The sequence below is a fragment of the Sceloporus occidentalis genome, unplaced genomic scaffold (assembly GCF_023333645.1).
Source record: "Sceloporus occidentalis isolate IW3139 unplaced genomic scaffold, rSceOcc1.0.p SCAF_8, whole genome shotgun sequence".
Lineage (NCBI taxonomy): Eukaryota > Metazoa > Chordata > Lepidosauria > Squamata > Phrynosomatidae > Sceloporus > Sceloporus occidentalis.
Genome location: NW_028316988.1, coordinates 2,758,130 through 2,777,308, shown reverse-complemented (window position 1 = coordinate 2,777,308; position 19,179 = coordinate 2,758,130). Strand labels below are relative to the sequence as shown.

General features: G+C 43.8%; 1 protein-coding gene across 2 annotated transcripts in view; it reads left to right on the top strand.

Moving 5' to 3' along the window:
* LOC149307662 (ubiquitin conjugation factor E4 B) overlaps nt 1-19,179 on the top strand; it is a 37,582-nt gene extending 18,403 nt beyond the window's left edge. The window contains exons 9-29 of one of the 2 annotated variants that reach the window (XM_089534201.1): nt 297-441; nt 541-641; nt 1,015-1,129; nt 1,484-1,567; nt 3,102-3,158; nt 3,335-3,451; nt 3,693-3,791; nt 4,292-4,405; nt 5,158-5,356; nt 6,021-6,159; nt 7,689-7,788; nt 9,299-9,426; nt 10,296-10,394; nt 10,625-10,860; nt 11,677-11,803; nt 12,189-12,333; nt 12,674-12,808; nt 13,356-13,547; nt 16,110-16,284; nt 16,502-16,648; nt 17,463-19,179. In XM_089534201.1, coding sequence (XP_089390327.1) covers nt 297-441; nt 541-641; nt 1,015-1,129; nt 1,484-1,567; nt 3,102-3,158; nt 3,335-3,451; nt 3,693-3,791; nt 4,292-4,405; nt 5,158-5,356; nt 6,021-6,159; nt 7,689-7,788; nt 9,299-9,426; nt 10,296-10,394; nt 10,625-10,860; nt 11,677-11,803; nt 12,189-12,333; nt 12,674-12,808; nt 13,356-13,547; nt 16,110-16,284; nt 16,502-16,648; nt 17,463-17,524 — 2,716 coding nt within the window. In that variant the 3' untranslated portion in view covers nt 17,525-19,179. The remainder of the gene's footprint in view (nt 1-296; nt 442-540; nt 642-1,014; nt 1,130-1,483; nt 1,568-3,101; nt 3,159-3,334; nt 3,452-3,692; nt 3,792-4,291; nt 4,406-5,157; nt 5,357-6,020; nt 6,160-7,688; nt 7,789-9,298; nt 9,427-10,295; nt 10,395-10,624; nt 10,861-11,676; nt 11,804-12,188; nt 12,334-12,673; nt 12,809-13,355; nt 13,548-16,109; nt 16,285-16,501; nt 16,649-17,462) is intronic. The other variant, XM_089534202.1, reaches the window with a different exon arrangement.

The following is a 19,179-nucleotide window of genomic DNA, read 5'->3' as shown; positions in this document are numbered from 1 at the left end:
ACCCATAGGCCATCCCACCCAATGCAGGAACTCCAGCTAGAGCATCCCCCCAGAAAATGTGGAGGTAGGAACTCATATATTCCTCCATGAGCTTATTGGAGGGACAAAAAGGTATCAGTGGTGACAACTGTATAGCCATCAAGAGGGAAGCTAATATGGTTAAGCAGCCTTGTCCTGTGGCATTGCTACAAATCCACAGCTCCCATTCGGTGGACTTCCAGCTTCCATGTAGCTGCTGTGGACATTTCAGCTTGAGTTTTGATTTCTCCTTTCTTTGTCTTTTTTCTCCCCTAAAGTGGCGGAGGCTCTGGAGGAGGCGCCAGTGTTTCTGACTCGTGCAGCGACCATTTCACCATTGAGACGTGCAAGGAAACAGAGATGCTGAACTACCTCATTGAGTGTTTTGACAGAGTGGGGATAGAAGAGAGGAAAGCGCCAAAGGTAGTTTGTCAACACGACTGGCTTTTCTGTATCTCCATTATTATGTCAAGATATTTTGCCATGGCCGTTCTCCTTCTCACTATGCGATGTTTGTGTTAGATGTGTAGCCAGCCGATGGTGAGCCAGTTGCTGAGCAACATTCGATCTCAGTGCATTTCCCACGCTGCTTTAGTGCTCCAAGGGTCATTAACCCAACCAAGGTGAGTTGCAGGGTGTTTTGCTGTTGTTGTCATTGTGCCTTTAACATCATTTGATTTATATGATAAACAGGACGGTAGTGCTCATCCAGCCTGTAAGACTTAAAATTGAGGCAAGCCTTCCTAAGTTTTAAGATCCTCGGGGAAGGGCTTTCTCTCAGTTCCACAAGCCTTCTTGGTGGTTGCTCTCAAACTGTGGAATTCTCTTCTATGGAAAGCTAGGTTGGTCTCCTCTTTCCTCTCTTTGCTAGCTGCTGTGAACACCTTTCTGTTCACTCAGGCATTTGAGTGTTTCCTTTTGTTTCCTTCATCTTGAGGGAGTCCTTTTGTTTCCTTTCTCCATCTTCCATCTTGGTTTCTCCTCTTCTACCCAAAGGTCACTACAGCAACAGTCATTGTTAGTCCCATACATGCTCTGTCGGAATCTCCCTTTTGGCTTCATCCAAGAGCTGATGAGAACAACCCATCAAGATGAAGATGTGTTCAAGCAGGTGAGAGATCTGTCGGTTTTCTGTTACCAGTCCTGGTTCCTAACAGCTGAAGGGAGCTCTTCCTCAGTTTCTCTGGATGCTTTGGACTCTTCTGTGCAGCCCACTGTGTGGAGGAGAATGCCTGTAATACTAATGGAAAATGATATTTAGTGTGGCAGTAATACTGTGCCTTTAACTAACAAAGAAAAGAATGCAAACTTCATTAAAATGAAGGTGCATTAATGCACAAGGGTGCACTAAAGCTGGTTCTGCTAATTCCATGTGTGAGTGGAGACATTCTAGAAATTGACATTGCCTGCTAAGGTGGAAAACACAAGAAGCATGACACCTCCACCCCCTTCTTTTTTAAAACAGATATTTATCCCCATTTTACAAGGCCTGGCTCTTGCTTCGAAAGAATGTTCCCTTGATAGCGACAATTTTAAATACCCCCTTATGGTGAGTACAGTTTCTTTTATCTCTCTGTAATGGTCTGCTGTTATTTCTTTGGCCAGATGCATATAGTCAGCTTGAGTGCCATTATCACTGAGGTGCCAGACCTAAGGTATATGTATCACTCCAGATTGTAGGTGAAGGAGCTGGCATACCAGCCAAAAGGTGCTCCATTGCAGTACTGAGGGTGGATGGGGAATACACATGCTTGAAAACATAGTACATTAGGAGGGATTCTAGCATGGTCTCATTGATCAACTAGTTTCCTGTATGCAGCCCCCACCCCAAAAACATGGACTCAGTTGTGTCAGTGCTCAGTTTAATGCTGAACTTATAAGGTCTGCTTTATTGAAAACTGATTGAAAACAATGCACATAGGAGTTAAATGTGAGCTTTAACAAAAAAGACAACCCAGTATGGAATTGAATTGGAAGTGGAAGGATTGCGGAGAGTTAGCGAAAGGGCTGTGTGTGGGGTCCATCCATTGTGTGGTAACACACAGCAGGAGATGTAAAATGTGTGGTATATTGTCCACAGCCCTCCTTTTGTAGCTCCCTTTATTTTGTTCTGCCCTGTGTGTCAGAACTGTTGGAGGATGCTGATAAAGTCCTTTTTGTTCCGGAGTCTCAAAATTCCTCCAACGCTATTCTACTCTTAATTGTAAGACAAAGGCTTTGGTGTCAAGAAGACAAAGAGGTCTATTCACTGTCCTCACTGACTCTGGAATGGCTGTTGTGGAGTTCTGCTGGCTGCATAGCTGGGCACCAAACATAGCAAGAAATTGTGTTAACTGGTTCACAAAATGTGTTGTGAAGCTTTTTTAAAAAAAGCCTCAGTACCTCTTAGAAGTGCATGAGGAAGAGTTTGAATACCCACCTCTTATGGTTCCGCAGCAACTGATACAGCCTAGGGTTTCCATATATCAAGAACATGATTAGTGAGAAACTGACAGGGTCAAAGGTATCCAGCTCCCTGCAATGCATTCTTTGGTCAAAGAAAGCATCTAGTGGGCCATTATAAGAAGCCCAGTACTGGCCTAGATGGCTGAAGGCTGTGAGTTAGTCTATACTGTGGTAGGCAACTATACTAAAAGTGGAGATTTGCCACAGCATGTCTCCACAGGCGGCAGTACTGTGGCACACTAGAAGTGACATGACATCACCTCTGGCTCTCATTTTGGACTGATTTTCAGCTTCTTTAGAGGATCCTGCAGATGTGTTTCTGCAGAAAGCCCAATAACCCTTTCTGACCCTGGGAGTTCATTAGTGGACAAAAATATGGCCTGAAAATAGGCTTTAAAATGCAGTTTTGGGAAGGAGCATTGGTGAAGGACTGCCAGGTGGTTTTAGAGACTACTTAAGTGAGCTTTTGGGGCTCCATATAGTCCACAGACTGTAGTTTTTCACCCCTGCTCTAGAGAATCTCCTGTAACTGTGGAGAGTTGGACCAGAGTTGGAGACCAGAGTTGATGCATCTGTTTCTCAAGAAGCTTGTAACAGAAATGTGCCTGAACCATTTGTCCCTCTTTGTTTCTCTCTAGGCTTTAGGTGAACTGTGTGAAATCAAATTTGGGAAATCGCATCCCGTGTGTAGCTTGGTAAGTGGGAGACGGTGTGAGTGGCTTCTTCTTGCCAGCCCCTGTCATTCATTCTAATTCGTAGTGTTGGTATCTGTAATTTGGTGGCACTGAATGCTAAGCCCAGGCCTCAGGACAAATCTTAAGCATCCAGCATCCCTGTTGGTTTCATTCCTGCCACTCTCCTGTCTTTGCAGGTTGTGTCTTTGCCTTTGTGGCTGCCAAAGTCCCTGAGCCCCGGTACAGGTCGGGAACTACAAAGACTGTCTTACCTTGGGGCTTTCTTCAGTCTCTCCGTCTTTGCTGAAGATGATGTAAGTGTTGGGAAAGAGATTGTGACACAAAAATGCTGTAATAACTGCAAAAGTTGTCTTTTGTTCATCAGTGCTGCAGTGTAAACAACAAGGTGTAGGAGTGCGGAGGCCTGGAACAGCCTGCAATAAATCTTAACAACTACAAAATGAAATTTCTGTGGTCATTGTACCACTTGAGGGAATAGTGTGAATCCACCTGCAACGGTTATTGACTGGTTTATTTTTTCTTTCTCTTTGGCAGCCTAGAGTAGTTGAAAAATATTTCTCCGGACCTGCCATCACCCTGGAAAACACCCGAGTGGTCAGCCAGTCCTTGCAGCATTACCTGGAATCTGCCAGGGTAAGATGTCCTGAAGTGAAAAGGCTGTTTTTCAACTAGTTAAATAATGGTTTTTACGAGAGATGTCAGCCAGTGAGAAAAATCTTTGTTATTAATTGCAACTGAGCGATGTACTAATATATAAATGTATTAAAACAGTAGTTTAGATTTGAAAGAGCATACCACTTTATTTTTTAGGTGGGTCCCTGTTATAGTGTGCCCTCATTTCTTCAAAATAGTTGCATTATAAATATGTTGCCTGAGTAATCAGGGACATTGCAGTTAATATTTTTTAGTGATTAATTTAGATGCTTATTCAAAATTCTCATCTCTATATTTCCCCCCAAATCTAATTTGTGAGGAGTTATATTTTTCCTTAAGTTCAAAGAAAGTTGGTTTAGCCATTTGGGCACTAATAAGGTGATTGCCATGCGAAGGCCTCCTCTACAGTCATTTCTTTGCGGTGGAACCTGACACTGTCTGCTGTGACTGCTCATACTTCTGCTTGCACAAAATTTCAGCAAGAGCTGTTCAAGATCCTACATAGTATCTTACTAAATGGAGAAACCCGGGAGGCAGCTCTCAGCTACATGGCAGCTGTGGTCAATGCCAACATGAAGAAGGCGCAGATGCAGGTAAAAATGCACCCACTAGTCCAGTACTATCATGTATGCATGCTCGTGTGTTCTGGCATCCCCTCTGCAGTCTACTTAGAATTCTGCCCTTGTTGAATTCTCATGTTGTTAAGATCACCACAGCCCTCTCCACTTTGCAGCTGGATTGATCTCCTGCAGCCTGGCTTCTAGTCCTCAGTTTGAAGTGGCCAACTCCTACAATCCAAAACTTATTCTTTTCTCATCTTGTTTTGTCAGCTCTACTCAAATACATTTGGTAGTAGCTCTTCCTTGCTTCCTTCCGTTGCTCCAGCCACATTCTTCTCAATCCCAAACAGCACCTCAGTCTAGCTTTTAGTGATGCTAGAGCTTGGAAATACTACTCATTAAAGAAAACTATAACTCCCAGAATTGCTCAGCCAGCATGGGGAATTTTAGAGTTGGGAGTTCCAGTGGTGGCTTTCTCAAGCTATGAATGAGCCAACTGTCTTTATCACCTTTTGTAAATCCTTCATGCTCCAAGCCTTTGTCAGACCACCCACTCTCTTTCTATGCTTCTCCACAGCCTTCTGAAGAAATCTGAAAAGGGAAAGTGTGTAATGCAAAGAATAGCTTAAAAACTGGCACAGGTCTGAGGACCATCTCTTTGAGGAGCATTGGTCTCAAGGGCCACACATGCTCTAGATCTTTGTAGTCAACCATGTTCATTGGGGTGAATGAAGTTTCTCCAAGTTTCTGTATTATGATAGTTCTGTCCTTTCTTGGCTTCTCAGACAGATGACCGGCTGGTGTCTACAGATGGCTTTATGCTCAACTTTCTGTGGGTGTTGCAGCAGCTGAGCACAAAGATCAAGCTGGAGACAGTAGATCCTTCTTACATCTTTCACCCTCGGTGTCGCATCGTGCTCCCGGCAGATGAAACGCGAGTGAAAGCCACCATGGAGGATGTTGGCAGCTGGATGGCTGAGTTGTGTGAGTTACAGACAGTTGTTGTCGTCTTTAACTGCTTGCTCCTTCATTGGCATATGCAGGAATGTTTTCGCAAATAGTATTTAGGTCTGAGTTTTCTTAACGTCTTGCCCCAATGATCTGGGCTGGGGTAAGCACCTTCTAGAATTTACCAGCCAACACCAGGCACAACACAGATTAAATTGGGTGCCTCCTGAACCTGAGCCAAGGAATTCATTTTCACTACCAGAACTGAGCTGAGGTCATGTGTTTTGTCAATACCAAAATCCATTCCTGGTGTACATCCCTACCCCAAAAGCTTTCTTCATTCCAGTGCCTCGGTTTAGGTGGACGCAATACATGTGTGCATGATGTTTTACCTCCATTAGTTCCACATGTCACTTGCACCATAGTTAGAAGTTTCCATTGTCTGCTGTTTAGACAGCAGAAGCATTGAGCCTCTGGTCTCAGCAGTTAAATAGAAATAGTCCTTCACATTCTGCTATGTCAGACAAAGAAAAGGTTGTGCTCACTTCCAGTTTGTGTCCTATACAACAACTGAATGAGACAGTTGAATCTTTTTTCATCACGGAGAGTATATCAGATTGCCTACCTTTGGTCTAGTGAGTTAAAAAGCACTCTCACCATCTGACTTTTCGTTTTTATTTTCCTCCCTTGGTTTCCCCAGCTAGGGATCTTTCTGTTTTTTCTGAGCCAAAATTCCCAACTGAATGCTTCTTCCTGACCCTCCATGCCCACCACCTCTCCATCCTACCAAGCTGCCGCCGGTACATCCGCAGACTGAGGGCCATCCGGGAGCTGAACAGGTAAAAAGTCACACTGTTGCACTATTGGAAATATGATTTTACTTTTCCAGAGCAAAAATTTGGAGTGCAGAATAAAAGGAGACCCTTAATGCAGTGTTTCCCTGTCTCAGAGGTGCTGCAAGATCCCTTTGCTCTGGAGTTGTCGATATTTCAAGGTTCCTTGATCAGTCAGACACTTCATTTTAAATACAAGAACAGTAAAAGCTGCAGATGCTGTTAGGAAGACAGGAACTATCTGAGACAGACAGTTGGTCCTTCTTGCCCAGTGTCATCCACACTGAGCATCAACATTGCTCCCTGGTTTCAGGCAAGATTCTTTCCTAACCCTAACTTGAAATGCCAAGGATTCAACCAGGGCTGCCTGCTGAGCAGGTGCTGTGTTGTCACTCAGCTGCGGTTCCGCCACTCCTTCCTTTTGCCTCTTGGAGTTTCTGAACTAGCATCTTTATGGACATTGTTGATGCAGGCAGGGGACCTTTTGTGAAGCCAGATGAACCTGGCATGTGGCTGGTAGGGTGAATCCAGATGACTGTGGGAGTTATAGAGGGAGGAGGCTGCCCGTCTGCCTATGATCTCAACCTCTGTGGGCATTGTCTTTTTGGAGAGCTGTGCCAGGATTTTCAATGAGGCTGCCAATAGCCCCATTGTTCAGTGAGGGTCTGAGGTGGCTTGAGTCATTGCTGGCATAACTTGACAAATGTGGGCTTGGAGTTGTGCTGTGCACAGTGTCACAGAGAACCTTGGAGTGGGGTACCAGCAGCCAATTCAAGCAAGAGTTGGGGAAGAAGTAGACATTGAGGGATGGTAGAGTTGCTTGCAAGAAAAGGGATAGATGGAGGAGAAAAATTAGGTTACTTAATTATTCCGTAGTTTCCACTGATTTCCTGTTTGACCACAGCATTTGGTTCCTTATACATGGAACAATTCTGAGGATCTGAAACCCTGCGTTAAGCTACAGATCACAGAGCTGATACAGGGTGGGATATAAAGAGAGCCAGTTTAGTTTAGTGTTTTGAGCGTTGGGCTAGGACACTGGGACACCAGGGTTCAAGTCCCGGCTCAGCCATGGAAACCCACTAGGGGACCTTAGGCAAGTCACACTCCCTCATCCTCAGAGGATGGCAAAGGCAAACCCTCTCTGAAGAAACTTACCAAGAAAACTCCCATGATAGGGTGCACCTTAGGGTCACCATGAGTCAGAAACAACTTGAACGCACACAACAACAACATAAGCATGCTAATCTATCAGTCAGTCAATGCCCTGTGTGACAGCCCATCTGATATGTGACAGCAGCACTCATGCCCCTCATGGTTGCCTTATCTTCTAAAGACTAAATGTGCCCATGTTATTCAACAGTCCCTTATAGGAATTGGTTTCCAAACCCAAACCTTCCTGCATTTCTTCCTCTGGGCATGCACCATTTTTCTATCATTTCATGATAAATGCATCCCCCCTTTTAGTTGTTTGCCTCCGATGCCTTTGTTGTTACCTTCACTGCATTTTCTTTTGTGTGGTTTTTTAAAAACAGAACTGTGGAGGATTTGAAAAATAATGAAAGCCAATGGAAGGATTCCCCTTTGGCCACGAGGCATCGAGAAATGCTGAAACGCTGCAAAACACAGCTCAAGGTTTGTAATTACATCTAGGCAATAACCAGTCAACCTGGTGCCTTCTAGATGTAATGTACTACAACACCCAATAAATTCTGGTCATCATAAACAGTGCTTAAGGATTCTGGTACTCATGGTCCAGAGCATCTGGAAGGCAGCAGACAGTGCCCCATCTTAACCTTTCTGTAAAGGCAGCCTTGTTCATATTTCTACAAATGCTTGAAAGCACCCATAGCCAACTGCTTGCCAACTTGCTGCTTGCTTACTGGAAGGCTTGTTTGGTAGTGTTTCTAGGGGTAATAGTTCAGTATTGTAAATATGATGGATGTCTTGTATTTTAATGGTCTGTGACCACACAATGAATTCATTACATTATTTTTTTATAACTACAGTTTGTTCTACAGATGTTGAATCCTATAAATTTTTATCCATTGACATTTAAGTACTGAACTGTAGAAGTCGGTGTGGATACAAGGCAAAGAGGTTTGTGCATGCTGAAATGAGTTGCTTGGGGGCTTAACTATAAATTGAGTTGGAAGCAGCAGCCTGAACAAGCAGCATTAGAGCAAAGACAGCCTCCTTCCAAATAGCATATCGCTGCCATGTCTTTTAACTTCCCTTGATTGAAATGAGTAGGAAAAATTGTGGCCAAACATGAAAGAGCTCCATCTTGAACAAGTGCTGTTGGATGAGTTAGGATGTTGGTCAGCTTCAAGGCTGTATTTTCTCAGGAATGCACCAGATGAAGTTCAAGCAGGGGGGTTTGGAGCATACTTGCTAATAGCAACTTGCTATGCTCCCCTATTCCCATGCTCTACTTACAGACACAGAATAGCAGAAGATGGAGGAAAGGAAGTTGTAGCATTAGCTAATGAATAGAAATGACAGTGATCAGAACGCTTGGCGGAGAGTCCCACATTCTGATTCAGCAGAGCTCATCTTGCCCAAACACTCACTGACTGCTCATTCTGCGTTGCCAGTCATGGGCTGCTTTGTCAAATTCATCCTTACCGCAAAGTGTGAGACCACTTCTGCTAATAACCTGTGATTTGTTAATCCTGTGCAAACCGTAACTAGAAACAAAAGGTTTATTATTAGGTTATGAGCTCTGACTTGTTTAAACTGTGGTTTATCATTATGTGAGAACCTGGAACCCTGTGAACCCAGAAATGTTGCCTTTTCCTTGCCTGTTTTTTCAGTTGCTTGTCCTGAAACAGGAAGGGAGAAATGGAACAGAGACTGGAAAGTCACAGTTGGTTTAGTCACTTGTGGGACAATTTGTGGTTTAGACAGTAAACCATGGTTAGCCAAAATGATAGCTTATTATGATGTGTGGATGTGCCTATTTAGTTTCACACCTACTTCTGACCAGGCATATATCCAAAGTGAGGCTACCTGAAACTTTTGCTCTTCCGTCTTGAACATTTGCTGTTTGAACATGCAATAGGCTGCGTTTGATGCAGGGACTATTTGTTGTATCTGGGTTTGTGCTTTTGCTTAACTCTGGTCTTGCATCTTTCTTCTGTAGAAGCTAGTACGGTGTAAAGCTTGTGCGGATGCTGGCCTCTTAGATGAAAATTTCTTGCGGAGGTGCCTGAATTTCTACAGCATGGTGATCCAGCTCTTGCTTCGGATCCTTGACCCTGCCTGCCCTGAGTAAGTAGCTCTCTCAGATCTCCCTGTCCTTTTCCAAAATGCTTTTGGCTCTGGCTGAATTCTTGACTTTTAACAGAGCTAGTGGCTTCCCACCTTCCCTTTACCTCTGCTGTGACCTGCTGGGTTAATATTCAGCTAGGTGAGCCAGGAAACTGACTGAGTATAGGGCTGAGTGCTGTATCAGATTAATAGGATATCAGAACCCAGCTATGAGTAGATGTCCATCCTGCAGTTATGGGAGGGAAAGTAACTTGACATTAGGATGGCATTCGCAACATCCCAATTCGCGTCCCTTGTTCTTAGTTTACAGATTGTAGGAAAGTCCTTCAAGAAGCATTTATAGTCTGACTTAAGTACAAAATGTCATGTTTAATAGGGAGCCAGTATTTCATGTGGAAGGCCCCCAGTACAGTTTTCCAGTTGTTGTCTGAAGGAAGAGGAAAGTTGTATTTTGATACCTCTGGTGGGAAATTGGGGCTGAGCAAAGTGTACCCCTCTCAGACCATTATACACAGATGTGTGTGATTTTAATTGCCATGGCATTCCTCTGAGGCTGAGAGAGTGTGGCAGTTTTCATTGCCTAAGAAAGCTTTGTGAAATGCTTGGGGTTGTCATAAATCAAGAGATGACTTGAAGACACATACAAAAGATACACAAGTATTTATTGGCATTTTACTTTTGTGTATGAGAATGTATGCGCACCTATGATAAGTCAACAGGCAACTTGAAGACAGACAGACAAACAAGCATGCATGGCATAGACATGCATGGCACTTGCAGGGTTCCATAGGCAAAAATCCAGAGAGTCTTCTGCCTCCTAATTCTCACTGTTTAAATAATTTCTTTCTTGTCTGCCTTCCTGTCCACAGCATCAAACTGCCTTTAAACCCTGATATCCCAAAAGTGTTTGCAGCGTTGCCTGAATTTTATGTGGAAGATGTTGCGGAGTTCTTATTTTTTATTGTACAGTAAGTAAAAAGAAAAAGAAAAAGTATAGTTCTGAGAGAAACGCTTGCTCTTTTTTAAGGAGTATAAAGGACAGAGCAGGTCTTAATGTGTTTGTTCAAATATTACAAGTAAGATGGAGCTGCCATTAAGTTACCACAGAAGAATGCTACTTCTGCCACATTCCATTCCTTAAGTTGGCATTACCTTTTATATGGTTCCTATATCTTTCCTTCTCTCTCTCCGTTTTCAGATACTCGCCTCAGGTACTTTATGAACCCTGCACTCAGGACGTAGTGACGTTCCTTGTTGTGATGCTGTGCAACCAGAACTACATCCGAAACCCTTACCTGGTGGCCAAGCTGGTGGAAGTGATGTTCATGACAAACCCGGCTGTCCAGCCACGGACGCAGAAGTTCTTTGAGATGATTGAGAACCATCCGCTCTCCACCAAGTTGCTTGTTCCTTCACTGATGAAGTTTTATACAGGTCAGATCCTCGCTGTCTCCCAACATTCATTCAACATCCTCTAAAAGGTTTCCTCGACACATGGAGTGTATCTGAGGAAGTGGACTGTGTCCCCTGGAAGCTTACATTGAAATAAATATGTTAGTCTTTCAGGTGGTCCCTACACATCCTCCCCAGCCTAATACAACAATAACAAACAACATATTGCTGCTTTCACAACATCCTACATTTGTGTGAGGCAGTTGCCTCACCTCCCTCTCATATTCATTAATAGTGGCTGGGTCAATTCTGTATTTTTGTTCTGTTACTTTAAAATACTCAGTTTTTTGGTATAGTGCTCAAAAAGCACTTCTCAGATTTATTCTCCATGTTGTTTGCTCGCTTCTGTTGACATATGTGTGTGGATTTGTTACAGTTTTATATTAGTCTAGGTACTTGAAGGCACACATATATACACTGCATTTCAATTGAAAGCTCATAGGAGATAGTATAAAACTTCTTAATTCTCTGCACATACATGCAGACACAAACATGCAGCACCATTTTGAGAGCTCTAGCCAGTGGTTGTGGCTGTTCCTCCTGCCCTGGATGTTCTTTCTGCACATTTTCCTACTGCTGCTGCAGAGTCTAGCTCTTCAAATGTTTTGGACTACAACTTCTACAGTCCTTTATTTTGACTGGGATTGCTGGGATTTGAAATGCAAAACCATTTGGAAGGCCAAGGCCCCTACCTCTGCCCTATTGGTTTGGCTTGCTGGTGGAATGGGTCAGTTTTGGACTTCCCTCCAGTTCTAATTTTAAGGCCAACATTTCTTTTCTTTTTGTCCCCTTTTCCAGATGTTGAGCACACTGGTGCCACTAGTGAGTTCTATGACAAATTCACAATCCGCTACCACATCAGCACCATCTTCAAAAGCCTTTGGCAGAATATTGCTCATCACGGCACTTTCATGGAAGAGTTCAAGTGAGTTATTTCCAGCCTGGTGCAACCTGCAAAATGCCCTCTCTCGAAGTTGCATTAGCCTTGAAAAGAATTAGTGTGGCGCTGGAGCAATAGATAGACTAGGGTTGGAGCTGACCCTTAAGTATTATGGAGCAACTGTTGGCATACAAATGCCTCTTTGTCTTGTGCATTCCTCACAACAGCAGTCCAGTGGGAGTAGATTCTTTATTCTTGTTTTGCAAATAGGGAAACAAGCTGAGAAAGACAGATATCTGACTAGATTTGCACCCATTCCTCCCATTGCTGTCTGGTCACCTACCCAAGTTCAGTCTTTCTACTCTCGTTTTGTTGGGAATAGACAATCCATCTCACCTGTAGTTTTTCTCTCTTTCTGCTGAACTTCCAGCTCGGGCAAGCAGTTTGTCCGCTATATCAATATGTTGATCAACGATACAACATTCTTGCTGGACGAGAGTTTGGAATCCCTAAAACGCATCCATGAAGTGCAGGAAGAAATGAGAAACAAAGAACACTGGGACCTGTTGCCCAGGGTGAGCAAAAATCTCTTCTGGAGGAGAGCTGATTTGTCCTCCTCACTCTTGGGACTTCCACATTCTAAGTTCAGAGTGTCCTAGTGTGCCACAAGAATGACTGAACTACAGAAACATGTCTCTAATCTTGGTCTGTCTGATGCAGCTGGGCTTGTTTTTATTTAGTTCTATGATTCCCACATTTGGGTCCTCCGACGTCTTTGGACTCCAGCCCCCTGGAGCTCTTGCCAGAGGTTGGAGTTCTGTGAGTGGAAGTCCCAACAACATCTGGAGACCCAGGCTTTGGTGCCAAGGTAGTTGAAGTATATCTGTAGCGCTCTCTCTCTCAATCTAACTCTAGGACCAGCAGCAGGCTCGGCAGTCACAGCTTGTGCAGGATGAGCGAGTTTCGCGCTCCTATCTAGCCCTGGCCACAGAAACAGTCGATATGTTCCATATCCTCACCAAGCAAGTTCAGAAGCCTTTCCTCAGACCTGTGAGTATACATTCAAGAGCCCACAATTTTCTGTCAAATACAATTACTGAATTGGGAAATGTTACAGGTATATTGGTTTCCAGTTTGTCATCTGGATTGTCTTGGTGGTGGTGGTTATTGTTATTATGACCTGCCTGGTTCTCAAAGTCTGGATAAGGCAGTAGAAGAAATATACCGGTAGTGTCCTATCATGTGCCATGCAGCTTGGTTATGTGTTATTGACAGCATTGATTTGACCTTTGCTTGCTGCTTTTTCTTGCTGAGAAGAGTGATTTCTCTTTAGCTAAGCTTATTGCAGAGTCTGTTTCCCTCTGTCCATGAATCCAGAGGAAGAGTGGCAATGAGAAAAGAGAAAGGGAAGGGAAGGGAAGTAAGAAAATGAGCGGCATTAGATGTGATAGGTGTGGGGCAGTTACAATGGGGAAAGCAACGCAGTTGCAGAACAAGAAGGGAAGTTTGCTTTGTGTCTCCAGTGCTCTTGGCCACATGATACTTGCAGCGATGTGGGTGTTCCTCTCATGCGCACCTTCCTCCGTGGCTTTTACAGGAACTTGGACCACGTTTGGCTGCTATGCTGAACTTCAACCTTCAGCAGTTGTGTGGCCCCAAGTGCCGCGACCTGAAAGTTGAAAACCCTGAGAAGTATGGATTTGAACCAAAGAAGCTTTTGGACCAACTGACAGACATTTACCTGCAGCTAGACTGTCCTCGCTTTGCAAAAGCAATAGCCGATGATCAGGTGAGTCAGGTGGAGGTAGGTTTTGGGGGTACTGTGGGGAGGGCTTCAAGAAGGTGGAGGAGTGATGTAAGTGTGCTGGAGGCAAACAAGACATGGAAAGCTGTTACTCTCTTTTGGCCAGATCCATGTAGGGTCAACTGATCCATACTCTTTATTTTCCACTTGACATTGGCTCCCTTCTTGTGTACGCCCATTTGCATGTCTGGGGTCTCATGGAATAAGGAGAGTATGCAAAGGCATTGACAAAGATCTTGATAACATTTCCATTACACATGAGGCAAGAGGCTCTTTGTAAGTCCAAATCCATTGTGTGGTGACTGAGTTTCCTTTGAGGTTTGCCTAAGTAACCTGATAGCACCAGATCCCATCAGAAGCTGGTTAGTATTTGGGAAGGAGTTTACCAAGGAAGCCTAGGTGCTGCAGGCTATTTTTCAGAGAAAGGCAATGGCAAACCACCTCCTTGCCTAAGAAAACCCCACGAAATGCACATGGTCCCCATGAGTCAACTGGCAACTTGAAGACACTTTCCTTATTTACTTTTGGGTCATTGAAACATTTGCTCATTACACCTGGGTGGCTATATTTTTGCTTGAAAGGAAGTCCAAAGGTGAAAGGAAAAGGTTGCCAGGCATCATTTGAGCGTAGGGATCCTGTCACATCTCTTGGTGAGGAAAGGGAAGCCTTTTCTCTGCTTCTTAGAGGTACCACTTCCACCAGCTTTGACGACTGGTCATGTTGCCTAGGGCTGATGTGATTAAGAATTCAACATTAAGAGGGCCACAAGTTCCTTTCTCTTGTTCTAAACTTTAGAGGAAGAAGCTAAAGTTCTAAGTATTGGAGAAATCTGCTTCATGGCCAAGGTCCTTTCTGCACTATATGTGTTCCAAATGATAACTTTCTGCTGAGAAAATACCCCAACAAGCCTGATACTCCTGAAAGCTGGTTAAGACTCTTCATGTTGGGTGCTTTCATTCAAGAGGGTACCACTGGTGAGCCTTATAGCTGTGCGGCCCATAGGTGCTCTTCTCCAATTCTCTTATTTCTGTTCCATGTTTCCTATATTGTGTTACACCTGGGGCCACCTTCTCTGCCTGTTGCCATGTAAGACACTAAGCTCTTCACCACTTTATCTTTGGGGAAAGGCGCTTGTGAGAGGAAGAAAAATATCTGCAAAGGAGTAGGGGATGGAATTCCATGGTCAGTTTGTCACAGTTGGATTTGGAAAGATCATTTGATAACAAAGAAAAAAATGAGTCACAGAATTTCAGTAGCAGATTCATTCTTTTTTGACTTGCAGAACGTCAGGTAATTTGAGGCCCAAAGGAAAGTGCTGGGCACGGTGCCATAAACATTGCTTCCTCTCCCTGCTGGTTGGCTTTGAGTTGGGAGCGGGCACATCGTTGATCATTTATCTGCACTGCAGATAAATTTGTATCAGGTTTTGGAGCAGTGTGGCAAAGCTTGATGTGGAAAAGGCCACAAAGGATGAGCCTGCCCAGAAGCTGGTATGCTGAGTCTGCCCTTCTGTGGATTGACTTTTGCCTTCCGTATGGCGAGACAGAGCTTGCTGGCTGGTATAAGAGCACTTGAACTAAAGGTCTGATTCTCACTTTGTAGTAACTGAAACTCTGTTCTACCAGCCTTGGGGACTGCCCAGATGTTTTGGCTGCAGTTTTTTAAGGCGGTGTGTTCCCAGTGATTCCCCCTGCCTTCCCAGTGGCTGGTCGATACTGTGCTGGTAGTTGTGCCATCCTATAACTGGAGGGCTGTCTTCCTGCAGTGATACTGCATCAGACTGGCACACTCCCAGCAGGTGTCAGCTTTAGGCCTCCTATGACTCCCCTGCTGCTGGGATTTTTGGAGTTAGCCAGGCATAGAGAGAGAAAATAGTTTCAGTTGCTTGTCTACAGCATGGTTGCATACAAGTGTGCATCCTGCTTTCAGGACTGTAATCTTTCTGACATGCCATAGAACAGTGTGCAAACTTCAATAATGTAGGAATTGTCCTCTGGTGTCAGATCAAGTGGGGTTTGGCTAACTGTGCCATCCTGGTTACCAGCTGTGTGTAACCAGATGCTTTGAGTGGAGATATCTTTTCCCCTATTAAATCGCTTTGCATATACACTCGTCCCCCGGGATACGAACGCGCCGCGTTACGAATTTTTCGGGTTACGAAAAAAAAATTATTAATTAATTATTTCCGGGTTACGAAGGTTTCCCCGGCTTCCGAAAAAAGTTTTGGTGCTTTTCGGCGCTATTTCGCACCAAAACGCGGCTTTTCCCCATTAGCGCCTATGGGGATTCGGCTAACGAAAGACTTCCGGGTTACGAAAATGGCGCCGGAACGAATTAATTTCGTAACCCGGGGGACGAGTGTAGTTGTCTTTCTCAGTTTGGCAAATAACAATTGCAGTATTAGCCACCTTAAACACTAGGTTTATCCACTCAGCAATTCTCTCCCTATTCCGTAGGCTCTTAGCAAAAGGACTGTAACTCAGAATGGGAAGCCACATTGCCCTGGGAGGATATTGTGGTCTTACTGGTACTCTTCTGGCTTTGCAGAGGTCCTACAGCAAGGAGCTGTTTGAGGAGGTAATTTCAAAGATGAGGAAAGCCGGAATCAAGTCGACGATAGCAATAGAGAAATTCAAGCTGCTGGCAGAAAAGGTGGAGGAAATTGTTGCCAAGAACGCCCGAGCCGAAATTGACTACAGCGATGCCCCTGATGAGTTCAGAGGCAAGTAGATTTCTAGGGGGATGCAGTGTTTAAATAATCTTGGATATGTGTACCATTAATCTTCCTAGAAGCTAATGTGTTTCTCTTTCAGCAGTTGGAATATATTTTTATGTTTTGTAAAGATGCACTCAAAGAACGCCATTGTAGTTATCAGTGTCAACTTCTCTCGGTATGACAGGAGTGAGCACTGGTAACCTGGCTTAATCTCTTCCTCCAGATCCTCTTATGGATACGCTGATGACTGATCCTGTCAGATTGCCATCTGGAACCATCATGGACAGATCCGTCATCCTCCGGCACCTTCTCAATTCCTCCACGGATCCCTTCAATCGGCAAACACTAACAGAAAACATGCTGGAACCAGGTAGATCGTTGTGTATTTTATGGTCCTGTTGTTGACTTTGGGGTGGGGTTATTCACAAGCCTTGGAACTCTGCCTTGCTCTTTGTGGCTGCAGAGAAAAGAAGGTTTTACATCTTTAATGTGAACATAACATTGACAGAGGCTGTTCGAACCATCCAGATTTTATGCATTACAGCCTCTATAATATTCTTTTCTCTTAAAACGCTGTATATACTCGACAATAAGTCGACATCATGTATCAGTTGAGGGCAAGTTTTGGGGCCAAAATTATGGATTTTGCTATGACACATGGATAAGTCTTGGGTAAAATTTAGGGGCATATAGCAAACGATCTAAAGGACGAAGCAAAGCAAAACAATGTCAAAGAACTTTTAAAATTCCAGCAGACATAACTCTTTGTGCTTACTCTTAAGGTTGGATGGATGAGAGAGGAGAGGGGTCAGTACTTCATATATTAGACTCTTGCTTTTCATCAGGAGACGGTTCCTTCTTTTAAATAAGAGTTAAGACACAGTTCTTACATTGAATCATGGATAAGTCGATTCAAGTTTTTTGGGGTCAGTTTTTGACCTAAATTTCTAGACTTATACATGAGTATACAGTATATTCTCCATTAGAGCAAAGAATTGTAAAGCAATTCTGAGACCCTTTGAGAAGGTTTCTTCTCACTCCAATGAGTTAGGACATCCTCCCCTGAATCGTAATTGAGTTTAAGTAGTGAACCAAGCCACACCAAACAGTACAGAGATGTAACGGTAATAAATGACTTCTACCATGCAACCGTTTAAGCTTTGCTCTCCCCGTGTTCCTTCTAGTGCCCGAGCTGAAAGAGCAGATCCAAGCCTGGATGAGAGACAAGCAAAACACTGACCACTGAGGCATCCCCAGCGCGGAGCAGACATGCCGAGGCCAACTGTGAAGAGCAGGGCATGAGAAGGGGTCGGGACCTGGGGGGATGTGCCCGCCGAGGACGCTTGGGAAGCTGACCGCTGCTTTGGAAGCGGAGCTCACTCAGTGCCTGCTGCCGCCAATGAACCGGACGCATGCGGAGAAGAGGAGGAACAGCAGCAGCAAAGACAAAACGATCCAGAAAACAAAAAAGAGAGGAAGATCTCACACACAAACCAACTGCAGCTTAATTCTTGTACATATATTTAAGTGATATAAAACGGTGGCCGATAGCATTGTGGGGGATAGGTTTTTAGGAAGTTGCTCTTGTTACGAAGCAGACTCCTCCGCCGTCGCGTAACATTGGGGTTCGTACAGCCGAATCTTTTTTTTAAGCAAAAGACATGTGGATCAGGGCAGCAAACCCTCCGTTTGTGTGTGTGAGTGCGTTTTGGGTTTTTATTTTATTTTAAATATTGCCAGATCTCCGTTAATTTGATGGTGATTGAAACCTTGAACATTTTTTTGCTGCTAAAGTCATCCTCTGACCCCTTTTATTTTCTCTTCCCCTGCACTTTCCCGTCTCCTTTGTTTTCTCACCTACAATGTGAAGAAAATGGTTCCCTATGTTTAAGCAAAAGAAAGAAGTCCTTCTCTGACCCCAGGAGAACATAATCTTGAAAGATGAGTGTGCCTGCAACAAAAAGTGTTAATCTTGGGGGGGGTTTGGGGTGGGGGGAGATCATATTTTTCTATTATACATATTCATTTATTTTTTATTTGGTAGGCTGCACATGAGAAGCGTTACGATTGCAAATGTTTCTCCTCCGTCTCTCCTTTTGGTTTGGGCACATCGATTTCGAGTTGTCTGACATGTCCCCCCCTGTTTTGGTCTCTTTGGGAGAGACTTGATGCTCTGGATTGTTGTTTTGGGCGATCTTCCTTTTCTCCAGTCTAGTAATACACTAAAATAGCTACCACAAAGAAATTGGGTGGTATGCCAAGGGTTCATTGACTTAAAGAAGTATATATATATATGGACAGAGCTATATATATTAGGAAATCCTTTAAAAGCCAGAGATCTAATAAGCTAAAATGAGGGTTGTGAGTCTTTTAAGAGCTTTTTGGGAGGGTGCCCCTCCGGATCCTTTTATTCTCAGCGCCTACCAGTCAAAAAGAAAAAGGGGCAGGGGATGCGTTTTTACGTTGCGTACCAGTTTTGTATCCATGGCTTGGCCTTACCAAAGCAAAAAGGGTGCAGAAAAACAAAAATAGAATTAAAAAAAATTAAAAATAAACCGTAGACTTTGCTTTTTTTAAGAAAAAGAAACTATATTAAAAAAATAAAAAAAGACAAAAACATTTTTGTATGACTGCCCCCGGCTTAAAGATACTTGAATTTCCTTTTTGAAAAGGATTTGAAACCACAGTGTTTTAAAACAAAAAAAATTACGCCTGAAGAAAATCTTGTTTTTTCTTTCCGCTGACAGCGTCCTCTGTTCAGTTCCTGATTCTTGAACAATAAATGGTGATACGCATTCACAAGAATTGACTTGTGTGGGTCCTTTTTATTGTGTTTTGTAACGTGGCGGTGATAAATCTTGCGTTTGGGGATGTAGCTGTGAAGGGGGAGAGGATGTCTCC